We start from the raw sequence: 13,116 nt of genomic DNA on the forward strand, positions 1-13,116 counted from the left end.
TTCTTTAAATAGAATGAACTAGAATAGTAAGCATTCTGCATTTTTACCCTGTGAAATTAACAAGTGGGAGAGGCCAGGCAGACACTCCTTGTGGTGCAAGGATGCTGCCGGCCGGTTGGCAGGGGAGAGCGACTTGCACTTTCCCAGCAGTGGTGTTGGACCAGACTCATTTGTATCTTCCTTCCCCTCTGGTCCTTCGTGAACACGCCACTACCCTGGGTTCTGGGGGAAGGTCAGCAGGGATGAAGTCACCCCCACACGGACCCCTTCTGCATGATGCCTCCTCCTCTGAGCCTGCTGTCTCCAAACTCCAGGGGAATGGTGGCGGCTTTCCCTGCCAGCAAGGTTTACCTGAGGCCAGGTGAGCCTGTGAGGCCTATTTAAAACAGACCTGCCTGCCCTAGTTAGGTAATTCTATTTTCTACTCTTTTCCTCCTCCTCTAGAGCAGCCTCTCTCTTTCCCCTGCAGTCTGCTGGGCAATGAATCCCATATCCATGCCATGACCCAAGTCCACAGCCTGTCTCCTCACTGTGGGGCGGACCCCCCAACAGAGCCTGCTCCGGTGTTAGCGTTATAACTCCCACAGGTCCTGCCTTGTCCTGGCTGTGGGAGGTGCCTAGTAAGTGCCCTCAGCAAAATGAATAATCAGAGTGAGTCCACCTTTGGCTCATCTTGTGCTGGGACCTGGCTGGAGGGTGTCACAGTAGGGCTCCTTTTGGAGGGGTCCGAGCACAGTTCCTCACCCCCTTCCTCCCCTGTCTCAGAGGAAGCAGTGCTGCTCCTTCCTTCAGGGACACCTCCAGGAATCAGCTGCATGGTCCCACTTCCTGCCGGACATGGATCTACCTACTTCATTCATTCTTTCTTCTTGACCATTTGCCCACCACCACATGACACCAGCACACAAATGCTTCCTGCTGACATGCACCTGCACCGCACCTTTCCTTTTGTGGTGAACTTTTCAGAGTCTTCTGTGGAGATGGTGCACGTGGGTCACTCTCACCTGAGGTCCAGATGGCAAGTGGACCCTACCCTCTCTCCTGCTGCCTGGGACGCACACTCCCAGCCTCGCCACTGCATCCACCTGAGGTGGCGCGTGCTTGCTATCCTCGGTCTCCACGCTGCTGCCACTTCATCCATCTCAACCGCATTTCTCAGGCGTCTGCAGCATGTGCAGCTCCTCTCCTCTCCTCTCCTCTTCTGTCTCTCGGGGTCAACAGGAAGCTTTTACTCGTAAGAAACCCTGTGACCCCTGCAGTTCCTCTCAGACTTCCGTGGCACCCTGGCCGGTGCCTTCCTATGCAGGGCTTTCTCAGAAACACCTTCCTCTCCTGGTTTTCGGTTTCTTTGATTTTCCTCTACCTGCTCCTGCTTCATCTTACCATACACTCACGGCCAAACTTCCCATTTCTGGGCCCTCCTTCATTCCTGCTTTATGCCTCCTTCCAAAGCAATTCCATTCCCCGTTTCCACCAATGCTGCTTCAAGGATGGAATCCAGGTAGCCACCTCCACACCTGACCTCCCCTGGCCTCCAGAGCCACCTCCCCAAACCCTGCTAAATATCATGCAGCTCCCCCAACTCAAGTGGGAAGAATGCAAGTCCCAGGTTCTCCACCCAATGTGGCCCCGCTGCTCAGCTCTCTGTATGGATTATCAGCCCTGGTGCCCTTAGGTTCACCGAGGCTACCATCCTTGGGGTTCTCTTGGTCTCCCCTCTTCTCTTACTCCTCACATGTGCTGCTATCCACGGCCTGCTGCCTGTCTCTGGACGTTTCATGAATCTGCGCCAGCTTTTCCGTTCCCACTACTGCTGTCTTTTCCATGCCCTGCCCCTCGTGTGGACTTTCACAGCAGCCTTTAGAAAATGCCGTGGGTTCCTTGCCTCTCACACAGGACAGCAGGAGCAGCACCTCAGGGTAGCCTTGGGGGCCCCGGGAGGAGCTCTCCCTCCCGTCTGGACCATGCTGTGGCATCTCCACCATGCAGGGCCCTGCCTCATGCCCAGGCCCTTCTTTCAGCTGGGCGGGGAGCTCTCTGAGGGCCAGCACGGTGTCTCGGGGCCTGACACAGTGTGCTGTGGGTTTCTTTATGAAAGTCAGTTGGACGGAAATGATGATTAGGGGAAACTAGCCCAGAAAAAAAAGAAAGCCTTCTATGGATGGAATTCTCCAACTGTTTTAGCAAATGCTTGTGGCGTTATAAAGAATCACACGGAAGCAAAGGCTGAGAAGCTTCCTCTGCGCTGCCTGGAGCGCGGTGGTGCTGTCTGTGTCAGAGCTGAGCTCTCCCTGACTCTGAGCGCGATCCGACCCTGGGAGGCACCTGCTGCTGGCGCGATGCACCCCGTACCAGTCCACACCCCACACCTCCACTTCACCGAGGCCTGTCCTGTGAAAACAGGGAGTCAGAAGAATTTCCCATCCATAAAAAGGAGCCGATAATCTATCTCGAAGGTGAAAATGTGGGCTTTAAAAATACATAAAGAAACTCTTTCTTCTTAAAACACTAGAGCTTGGTCCTACTGCCTCACTTTGTAAATGAGGAAAATGAAGTACAGACAGCCTGCAAGGCACCTTCAGGCTGAAACTGGAGCACCAGAGCCAGGTTTCAGAGGAGACAGACAGGCTTGGAGGTCAGAAACATACGGACTCACGTTTTACCTCGAAGTTTCCTTAAGTAAGGTAGTGCCTGCTCAGATTTGTACAGCCTGTTTCCAGGCACTGGCTCACCTCTGAAAGAGGGCAGCAGAGTCTCTGACTCTCATCTTCCTCATCTGAATGAGAGTGCCAGTGTTGGCCTGCAGTGTTGACTGGGTATAGGTGAACTCGTGTTTGCTGGGTGCGAGCCGCGCCCGGCACGAAGTGTGTGCTGGGTGCATGGAAGCTGCTGTCAAACCATGCTGTCTCCCTGCTCATGTAACACACGGGATTGTAGCCACACGCTCTCATTTGTTTATTTTCACGGCTCTTCAGGCTTGTTCACAAGACGGTTACAAAAAACACAAGTTTGCTATTTTTAGGAGCCGTTTGAAAACCTGGAGCTATAAGAGCATCTACAGATCTTTCTCTTGAAAATGTTCAGCCAAACCTTCCTAAGTCCCAAATACTCCTACAGACTTGTCCTTGGGCTGCCAGATTTTGCTCTCAAGTAACCCAAAGCTCCCCATTTTAATTGGGCAGTCCTCAAAAGGTCCTTTAAGTAAGTAACTGGTCATCTTGTCATGTCTCAAGCCATGTTATGACATGCTCCCCACTAGGAACTGGGTTTTAGACAGTAAGGGAGACACTTCAAAGCCACAGACTCAAAGCCAGAGCCTTAAACTCACTCACTCATTTCTGAGAATGTGCCTTTTCCCTGAACAATCAATTTTAGCTGTTGTATTTAATTAATTGTCATGCTTTATGTGCTGAAAGGATAAATAAAAAAAGATGTAATCATTTCAGTTCCAAAAATATTTTTCGCTATATTCATGGATTTATTCCACATGATCAGAGCCTAATTAATTAATTAAAAAGAATGCTTAAGATGCAAACCCATCTGATTTCAACCTCCTTCCTTAAGAAAGAAGCTACAGTGTTGAAATGTCAAGACGACTGCAATGAGACAGAGTTTACAAGTGAAATGCAATAAACCTTCAGCTCTAGAAATGCATGTGGATAATATACAGAAATCCAGCTGTTTGGGCAAGAAATGTCTGTCTCAAGGCCTCTGTGCCCCCTGGGATCCACAGCAGTTTCATGCTGGAAGGGATGTCTCAGAGACCATCGAATTCAGTTCTGTGACTGGGAGAAAAGAACCCTAGAAGGAGCCTGCCCAAAGTCACGGAGCAGGTTCGGTCTGAAATTGGGACTAGAACCCAGGCCTGTTCAGGAGCTTTGTGACAGGGTGGTGGGCGTCAGGGTGCGTCTCTTCTGGGGTCGTGCCATTGGCAGGCCCATGAATCCTGCATGAGTTGCCTGTCAAGGTAAGTAGGGGCCTAGTTAAATCAGGTCGCACTGAGCCGGCGATGGAGATGATGTCAGGTAAGAGGGATGACAGAGACAGAGTCATGGGCGTGGGCACCCACAAGGGTAGCGGTGAACGTGGACTTACTTTCTGGAGGGACCCTATCTTTGTGCGGGCATCCGGACAGGCTGCGGTGATGTGGGTACAGCCCAGTTACGTGGCCGGTTCCATCACACCCCGGGGTTGGACACTTGCTCTCTTTCTTTTCTGTTCTTGAGGGATCTAAAAGCGACAACAGGTGCCAAGAGAATGAATGTTTACCAGTCGAAGACAAAAGTGATTATTTAACAATCTGAAGAAACCTTGCTAAAGAATGAAATAAAGCAGCTGTCAGAGGGCCAGGCTGCGACATCAGACTCTGCTTAGGTAGCTCTTTGGTTTTGGGTGACTTTTTCAACCTTACACAGCATAATTATGAATCATAAAGTATTTTAATTGTTATTCTAAAGAAAAGAAAAGCCTACTCCTCTCTTCACTCTGATTATTTTCCCGTGTGTTACATGATAAGCCGTGTTGCTCAGAGGAATCAACGGAAATCGTGATGAGACAGTGACCTTCTTAGAGAACGAAACTCTGTGCCGTCGTCATTCAGCAATTTGCCGTGAAATTCAGCCATAGAGTTTCATTCCATTCAGAAACTCTTCAGCTGAATTTCTCTCTTATTGCGTGCTCTGATCACATACGCTAGAAGCTGTAGGATTTTCCTGGCATTGAAATTTGCTCTCTGGAGGTTAAGTGACATTGTTTCATAGCGCACCAATTCAGCGCTTTTCTGAAAAGAAACTGAACTCTCAGAAGGCACTGTAAGCAAATGACCAAAAAGGTGGAGAGCCCACCTGACAGAGGTGACGGGTAATCAACAAGTTTCAGAAGCCACAGGAGCAGCCTTTTGTTTTGGTTTCTTCATCTGTACTTGGAACCAGAGGAAGGCTCGTAGAATGCCATGCATGCATACACAGAATTAAGAAGTAATGGGTTTCTACAGCCCTGTCGGCTTCTCTGCAAGTACCAGTCAAGGGCAAATTCGGGCAGAGCTTTGGTTAAAAAAAAAATTCAGTGCTAGAGGCCAGAAATGTAATGATATTGCTAATAAAATTATTTCTATACCCAGAATTGACTACAGTTCATAAATATGCAATATAATAACTTCAAAAAATATTTCTAAGGTAAAACTTAGACCAAACAGTAAATCTAAGTGTGTGAAACACTGTATTTTTAGCCAGTTTTTGAAAACCAGTTGCTCAGATCACCAACAGATAGCAACTATTATTATTTAGTCCAGATATGGGATACATTTTCTTTAGGGATTAATTCTTTTTGATATTTCAGTAATCAGGCCAATCATGATTGCTAGAAAATGCATGTTTTACTTTGGGCTAAGAATTCACTTTGTATTGATAAAAAGCTGGATTTAAAAGTTTTTGAACTCTTATGGACTTTTCATTCATGCAAGTGAACTTGAAATCAGTGAAGGACTAGCAGAGCAGACAAATGCTATCACGTTCATATAGAAAGCGCCCCCCTTTTCTTCCTTAGCTAACATCTCATTCTGCATGATGTGCCTCTCATGTGCTGGAAACTCTTAAGCCAGTACTGGTGTTGAAGGAAATACCATTTGTACAATCATCGGGTACTTTCCTACCATTATTTATCAAGAAGAACCTTTGAGAAGAAATCTAAAATTATGTGGTTGTGGCTTCAATTTCTAATTAGATTACTGGAACTTCTCTTACACATGCAAACAAAAATGCCTAGCACTTCACTCCTTTTCAATAATTTCACAATAATGTTGGTATAAATCACTGTAAACATAAATCACCGTAAAGTAGTAAGTGCACAATAACAGTTTCAAAAGAAACACTGACAATCAAAAATCATAAACTAGAGATAAGAGATTTTAAACTAGATGTAAATGGCTAGTGACGGGTGCAAAAAAGTGTAAGGTCTATCTATTATTCGTCCTTAAGTGACTCTATTCTATCAGGACACTTATGATTTCCTAACAAAATATATCACTTCACAGATTTCGAAAGTTCTGGGAAATTAAGTAGGGATTTGCATGAAAACGAATGTGGCTCCAAAGCATTCCAGGTTTTAGAAGACAACAAGGGTATACTCTCCTCTCGATGCATGAGGTCCTGGCTGAGGTGGGGTCGTGCTATTTGCCTTCACCGTTAGCTCCCCTTGCTCTCTTGCTTCTTGTAATCTCAAAAGCAAACATACAAGCAAACACAAAATAACCAAGCAAGCGAAGGAACCAACAATTTAACCAAATGCCTTGCAACAACTTACAGAAAAAAAAAGTGTGCTGTTTAGCTTGCACCCTTCGCTTGTAGAGCAGGTTACTGGGTAGAAGACAGAGGAGTTTCATGATCCAGGCCTTTTGCATTAGCTTAAGATTTTGGAAATGTGACTCATTGGTAATTTAAATCGGTGTGAGGAGATTGTGTAGAAATGAGAATACAAGTGTGCTCTCCATTTTTAATAAAATAACAGTGTCTGAAAATAGAGCCTGTTGACACGCTAGTGGAGGCAGCGATTCTCTGTTGACTGTGTTGGTGAGACAGTATCACAGTGTTTTTAAGGGAGCCTCTTTGCTCCACTTTGTTGGCCTTGCTTGGCTGTATGTATTTTGTTCTGGATATAACTACAGACATCTTCAAAGGACATTTGGAATAATGTGGAAAACACTGATAGACACGGAAATGAGCTTTGGTCAGGGGGAGAAGACCTGGAACAGCTGGGGGAAACGGAAGTCAATGCCTTCCGCTTACAGGAAAGTCAAAATCCGCAACCTCTCCTCATTTCAGGGAAAAAGCACGTCTCAGTTCTTACTGTTCATTCCCACCCGACCCCATTTATACAGGGGAAGCAAGCAGTTTGATTTTCATTTTCTTGCAAACAAAACAAAACCAGAACAAAACAAAACGAGTTAAAATTTGCATAAAGCCACTGAGTTTAAAGGGACCAAGAAACCAAAGAAGCCACTGCAACAGAGAATTTGCAAAGCTAAATCCGCCTTCTCCTTTACACAACATATCCCTACCTTGCTTGATACCAAAACTCCATCCTAAAATCTATCATCCGGGATTCTGAAACACAAGCCTAAAATACATGTATGTGTCCAACTGAGCAATCACATGAGAAGAAGACACTTTTTCTTCCCCCAGAATAAAAATGTTTCATTCCTGGATGATTCTCAAAACTTTAAATAAAAATTTCTAATAGATAATTTTAGCCCATCTTGTTAACAATGGTAGCACTGTGATTTTAAACATATGTGCTATGTTTCATAGTCTTTAAAATGCCCAAACCAGGCCCGAAGCTCTACTGAGCTACAGTCTACTAATTCTCTTTCCTTTAAAAAAACAACCCCTTCGCTACATAATGACACTAGAAGGGGCAAGTCTTCACCTTGCTACTGAAATGCTGCCTGTGCCTGGCACCTGCCGAGAGCCCCTGAGCCTCTGGCTAAGGTACCCCTACAGTTTGCGTTTGGCTGTGGTGATGCCCAGCTTGCCCCAGAAGGTAGGTGCACACATTGAGAGGAGAATACACGCCCATGCCACAGTGGAAAAAAGATGCAGTTTTTCTGATTGTTTGAAGTTTATATAGCAACTGATTTTCAAGTAAATTCCTGAACCTCACTATTGGGTTCATCGTGAGAGAACTCAGGATTCATCATGAATAGAATAGAATAAAAAACAGAAAAGGATCTTTGGGTACTAGCATAGAAGGATTTCATGAACTGCCAATTTTATTATTTAAATTGCTTCTCACTGAGTTGTAAAAGAATATTGTGATGGAGATATTCACAAAGCTGAGGTTCTGCATGAGGCTGATTAGAGCATGCCTCATATGGAAAGTGGACACCGCCCCTTACAAACGTGAAAACCATCATTCAGGTTGGGGATACATATATACATGATCTGCTTACATACATATAGTATACATATATATATGTAATGACAGCTAAATGAATCGACACATGCAAACATGTGCCCACATACTTCATAAAAGAAAACTCAGCTAAAACTATCGTGTGGGATAGTTTTTGAGTGTTTTATAAAATTAATATTTGAGAAAAGCACCGTAAGTGTTTCCACAGTGGAATGGAATCAGTGAGGGGGAATGAATACTCTAAAGACATTGCTATTGATCTTAGCTGAGGCCATATCATGCCTTGCATAGCAAATGGTTTCCATTACCTTCCTACCTGAAGATAATTAATGTGCAGTCACTGCCCTTATCTTATGTTATTGGTCATTCGGTTAGTGTTCAATTTCTATCAGGGACGTTTTCTATGAGGGCAGTTTCATCAATAACTGTCATTTGATGATAATTTTATAAATCATGATGCCACCTACGCAATCCCATTTATAAAATATGTGCTTTATCTTGGATTGACTAATTGTTACATAAACCCTTGCCACTCAGCATAGATTGTGGTTCATTTATGACAGCACAGGCTTACCCTAAGATTTCTATCACGTGATGTGTCTGTGCTGTAACCCTGTCTTCCCGAGGAATGCACTCCCACTGAAATATCCTATTACTCATCTGCTCTAATAACATGACATTGAGCTGCTTTATGTATTTCTCAGATAAATATTTTATTTGCTCTTCAGAAACATAATCACAAAATATCCTTCTGGAACCAACTCTAAGACTGTGCAGCAGAGACAGAATTCTGTATGAGTCATACGTTAACTGCAGGTATCATCAACATCCTTTACCCTAGCTCATGCTTTCATGAGGCAACTTACGTTAGGTAGAAATATTACCTTTACCATAGTATGGCTTTTTGACATGGCTGTCACTGGATTTAGGCTTTCTGTCCTCCCCGGGAAGTTGTCTTGGAGACTGGTCCTCATATGACCTCATATTGTCCCTCCTCCCGGCTTCCATTGCCATCTTCTCCCTCATGGCCTTTGCTCTTTCCGTTTCCAAAGCAATGGCTTTCTCCAGCAGGGTCAGGTTGCCCTTGGTCATGTCAAATACCTCTTCGGACCGGTCCGAGTTCACGGAGGTGGCGTCCTCGTCCCTCTCGTGGCACCCGTCCTCCTTCGCGCAGCTGGAGAACACTCTCGACCGCGGGCTCAGCTGCTCCTCTAGCCGCATGAGGTTCAGCATGTCCGAGTAGTTTCTGTCCGGCGTCCTTCCCGGGAAGTCCTCCTCCTGCCGCACGTGCTGGCGGATGTTCATGTTCTGCTGCGGATTCCTCTCCTGCGGGTTGGTCTCGCTGAGCTTCCTGGCCAGGTCGAAGCACTGATTCCTCAGACACTCCAGACTGCTCAGACACACCTCCTCGTCGCTCTCCTCCACCATCTTCTCCATCAGTCCATTGTTCATCGGCTTCCCCAGCATGACGTAATTCATATTTCTAGTGTCCTGCTGCGACATGCTGTCTGCATAACTTCTGTCATTCATGTTTTCTGAGAGCACGACACCGTGTCCTTGGGCTAATAACTTAAGGGAGTCCACCGTTTCTCTAACGACGTCGCTGTCTAAGTCTAAGCTCAACTCACTCTTCCGACCCAGGTTTTCGTTTTTCTCACTGTCGTCTTCCAGACTGTTGGAGGTATTGCTGTTCATTTCCGACTCAGTCCTGGCCCGGTAGGCCGCGTCCTCGGCGATCTTGCCGAGGTTCAGCAGCGACTTGGCCACCAGTTCATCGTAATTGTCATATTCCTCATTATTGTTATCGTCCTTTTCTGTGTCTTGCATTATTCGAGTATTGTGACAATTCATTTGATGGTCTTCTGCAAAGAAAATAAAAAAGACAAAAAAGAAAAGAAAAGGAAACAGTGGCTAGAACTGGAAGTTTAGTTGCAACAGCATGGACAGCACGTTAACGGCAAGTCAAACTCTATCACCTCACAGAACCGTAAGTCCCATCCGCAGCTGGGCTGAAAAAGTTGACACAAAGAACACGGATGTCGCTAAAAAACAGAAGGCCATCTAAAATATCTGTGGTTATTATTAATTTCTTTAGTTGATCTTAAGATAAACCAGTCAATGTGGCAAATACGACTCTAAAATATTAATTTTGTACTTTTCGTAGATTTTCAGAACGACTTGTTTCCTCCATTGGCTTGCTTTATCTACAGCCTCACCAGATCCGTATTAACTGCCCTCCTCACATTACCAGGCTTTCTCAGAGTTCGTGAACTTTACTTGTTACCAACTCTGAAGCAGATGTTTGCAGCAAGTGCTTTTAAATGGCCTATTTTCACAGTGGTGTGCGGGCAACACGGCGGCCGGCCTCGGGTGCCTGAGGACTCAGGCAGGGGTGCCGCCTGCTTTGGGAGCTCAGAATCATAGGCATGTGTTGGGGCTGAAATAAGAATTCTTTGGAATCCAATACCTCCGAGACACTTTATCATGACACACAGTGAAGCAACAGAAATTCCACAGTAAAAGTTTAGAAAGTAAATCTGATTCCTCTGTCTGTGTCTCCACAGGTTTGAAAGTGAAGAGAGAACGCGTGTGATGGCCAAAGGCCTGTGAAAGGCGGAGCTGGGGAGAGCTGGCCCGTTCCTGCACACGCTCCTGCACGGCATTTGCCTGGACAGGCAGACCCGGCCTGTTTACCCATCCCACAGCCTCAGGAAAAGCTTGCGGAGTGGGTATAATGTGTGAGGAAGTGTCATGCTTAATCTCAAAAAAGTATTTAGAAAAACTCTTTTAAAAAGACCATGTTAAAAATTACATTAAAATCCCTATGTTTTATCTCAAATATGTTCTGTTTCACACTCAAAGAGCATTTGGGATTTGTACCTCTAACTGCCGTGCTATGTCGTTGCTTTCATGTACATTGCATAACATAAGTAATAACAAAGGGTTCCTAAATGTACCTGCATCCTTAGATTCGATTTGGCTAACTGCATGCCATTTTTTGCATTTATTCTTTGTTTTTATTATTTAAAATCCAGAGTAAGAAGAATGTTTAAAGTTTATCCGTGATTTAAAGACATGAGGTATATTGACTACTACAAAATATCAGCACACTAAAAGCTGAGATGTGGGGCCTCTGGTGTTTTCTCTATGGGTTTTATGCAGAAAAGCCTTTTGTTAGTGAAAAAAGACTTGGTGTTCAATATGTCAATAACAGAATAATATCCTGGTTATCCCATACTGAAGTAAGAAATATTGAAGATCAGATACATCTTTCTAAATTTCAGCAAATCAAATTTACCTTTTATTAGACATAGAGCATCACTAATTGTGTGAAACAAATATTGCTCTTCTTCTGGATAATTCCTATAAATCATCTTATTTGTTATAAGGATAAAAGTATTCCCCAAGAGCAGTGCAAAGAAAGAAAATCAAACTAGTGAATTCAATCAGAAACACTGTGGAAGCATTCATCTCCAGCATACGCCTTGTCATTGCCTAGTATTTGAGCTTTAGGAATTGAAGTCAATCCTGTTTTAATGAATATTTGGAAATATAAAAGTTATATTCTCCTCTCAATTTATGCACTTTGTTATATTCATGGGCTGTAATTAGAGAAGTTTCCTCAGAATAACCAATCTGTGTTACCTCTGCGCAGTAACCTTGGCGAGTTTTAACAGCCAGAATCGCTCTGTGAAGACCCAACCATGAGATGAATAGGTTATGATTTAAAAACAAAAAAGCACAGGCAACATGTGGAATCATTTTGAAAGCTGAGTCAAAGAAGAAACCACAGTCAAGCAAGACATTATTTTCATGATGCCCTCCTAAATTTCTTTTATGGAACTCATCATGTGGTCCTGAAGAATTTGAAAAAGAAGCAAGACCTTGAACAGGCGAACAAGAAAAGAAGAAGCCTGTCTAATCCTCTTTGCTGGTTCTAAAGCCACAAAACCCTGCAGGTGGAACAGAACACTGGCTCATGTCTTACTATCTTCACCTCCCTACAAATGTGCTATGCACAAAACAGAATCCTCATATCCCAAATCTCAGGATTATCTTCAATGCGTTCCCCTCTCCATTCTCCCTTCTGCAGCAGAGAATTCAGGAGGACATCTTGCCTTTCTGATAATCGGACATTTATCTGTTTCTCCACTCAATTCATAAGTTACCTTCTCCAAACAAAATTAAAACAAAAAAGGATAAGCTTCACACACGATCACAGCCGATCTGATGGGTGAGGCTGAGAACAGCCAAGCAGAAAGTCCCTGTGCCGTCTGGAGACCGCAGAATGTGGCCACCTGCAATGCATCTCCAGCTGTATACTCTAAGCACGTAGCACAGCGAGGGCACCGTTTGTCCTCAGACCAGACTGAGAAGGAGTTAGGAGTCCCACAGCCTGGCGCCCTCATGACTTTGCTGGTTTCTAATTGTGTGATGCTGGCGACTCAAGTCTCCAAGCCTTAATCAGCTCAGTGGGGATAGTAAAACCTCCTGGCCTTTCTTCAGATCCCCTACAAGAACCACAGCACAGAATATGCCTCCTAAAGACCACAGTCTGCTGTCTTATCATTAGCCCCAGAGCTGACTCCTGGGAAGGCAGCCTGTTGGTAGAAGAACCCTAGAAACAGGCCGTGGAAAGTATGTTGGCATCTGAACACACAGCCTGCCGTGCGCTTCCACCCTTCTTCAAAGTTCCTTGTGCTCAGTGTGAAGAGAGTCTCTCCTGGCAGCAGCAAATGTGGGGGCGGCTGGTGAAGATGGCATGAGTGGCCTCAAAGCCTGGCAGGTGAATGGAATTTCTCTAGCTACTGGTATTTAACGCTTTCAAAACATATGTGAAATAAAGTCAACTCCTAATTACGTGGGCTCATGCAGGGGAACAACCAGTCTGTCCATCAACAAGCAGGCTCTGAATCTCTGCTGGGCGTCATCAGCCTCATCTGGAATTCAACATGGTGCACAGTGAGCTTTTGGGACCCGCCCCCCCTTCCCGGTTCTACACACTTGCTTCCAGGTATGCTTTTCTGAGGCTAATAATGAAATCAGTCACAGGATGGGATGGGCTTTGGGAACTAGATCAGAATTTTCTGTGCCAGTTTGGGGTTACAAACGTGATATAAACAATCCACAAAATGAACATCCCAACCTCAAAATTCAGGAGACCATTTTACTAGGGTTTTTTTTTTTTTTTTTTTTTTTTTTTTTTTT

General features: G+C 44.7%; 1 protein-coding gene across 11 annotated transcripts in view; it reads right to left on the reverse strand.

The window, feature by feature from the left end:
* The window catches only part of MYT1L (myelin transcription factor 1 like), a 251,956-nt gene that overhangs the window by 118,660 nt on the left and 120,180 nt on the right, over positions 1–13,116 (reverse strand). For 6 of the 11 annotated variants that reach the window (XM_017514050.1, XM_017514049.2, XM_017514053.2 and 3 more), the window contains exons 7-8: positions 8,793–9,770; positions 4,096–4,230 (exon numbers count right to left, since the gene is read on the reverse strand). In XM_017514050.1, the coding sequence (XP_017369539.1) occupies positions 4,096–4,230; positions 8,793–9,770 (1,113 nt within the window). The remainder of the gene's footprint in view (positions 1–4,095; positions 4,231–8,792; positions 9,771–13,116) is intronic. The other 5 variants (XM_037733293.1, XM_017514051.1, XM_037733292.1 and 2 more) reach the window with 1 other exon arrangement.

This window comes from Cebus imitator, unplaced genomic scaffold (genome assembly GCF_001604975.1).
Source record: "Cebus imitator isolate Cc_AM_T3 unplaced genomic scaffold, Cebus_imitator-1.0 Scaffold512, whole genome shotgun sequence".
Taxonomy (NCBI): Eukaryota; Metazoa; Chordata; class Mammalia; order Primates; family Cebidae; genus Cebus; species Cebus imitator.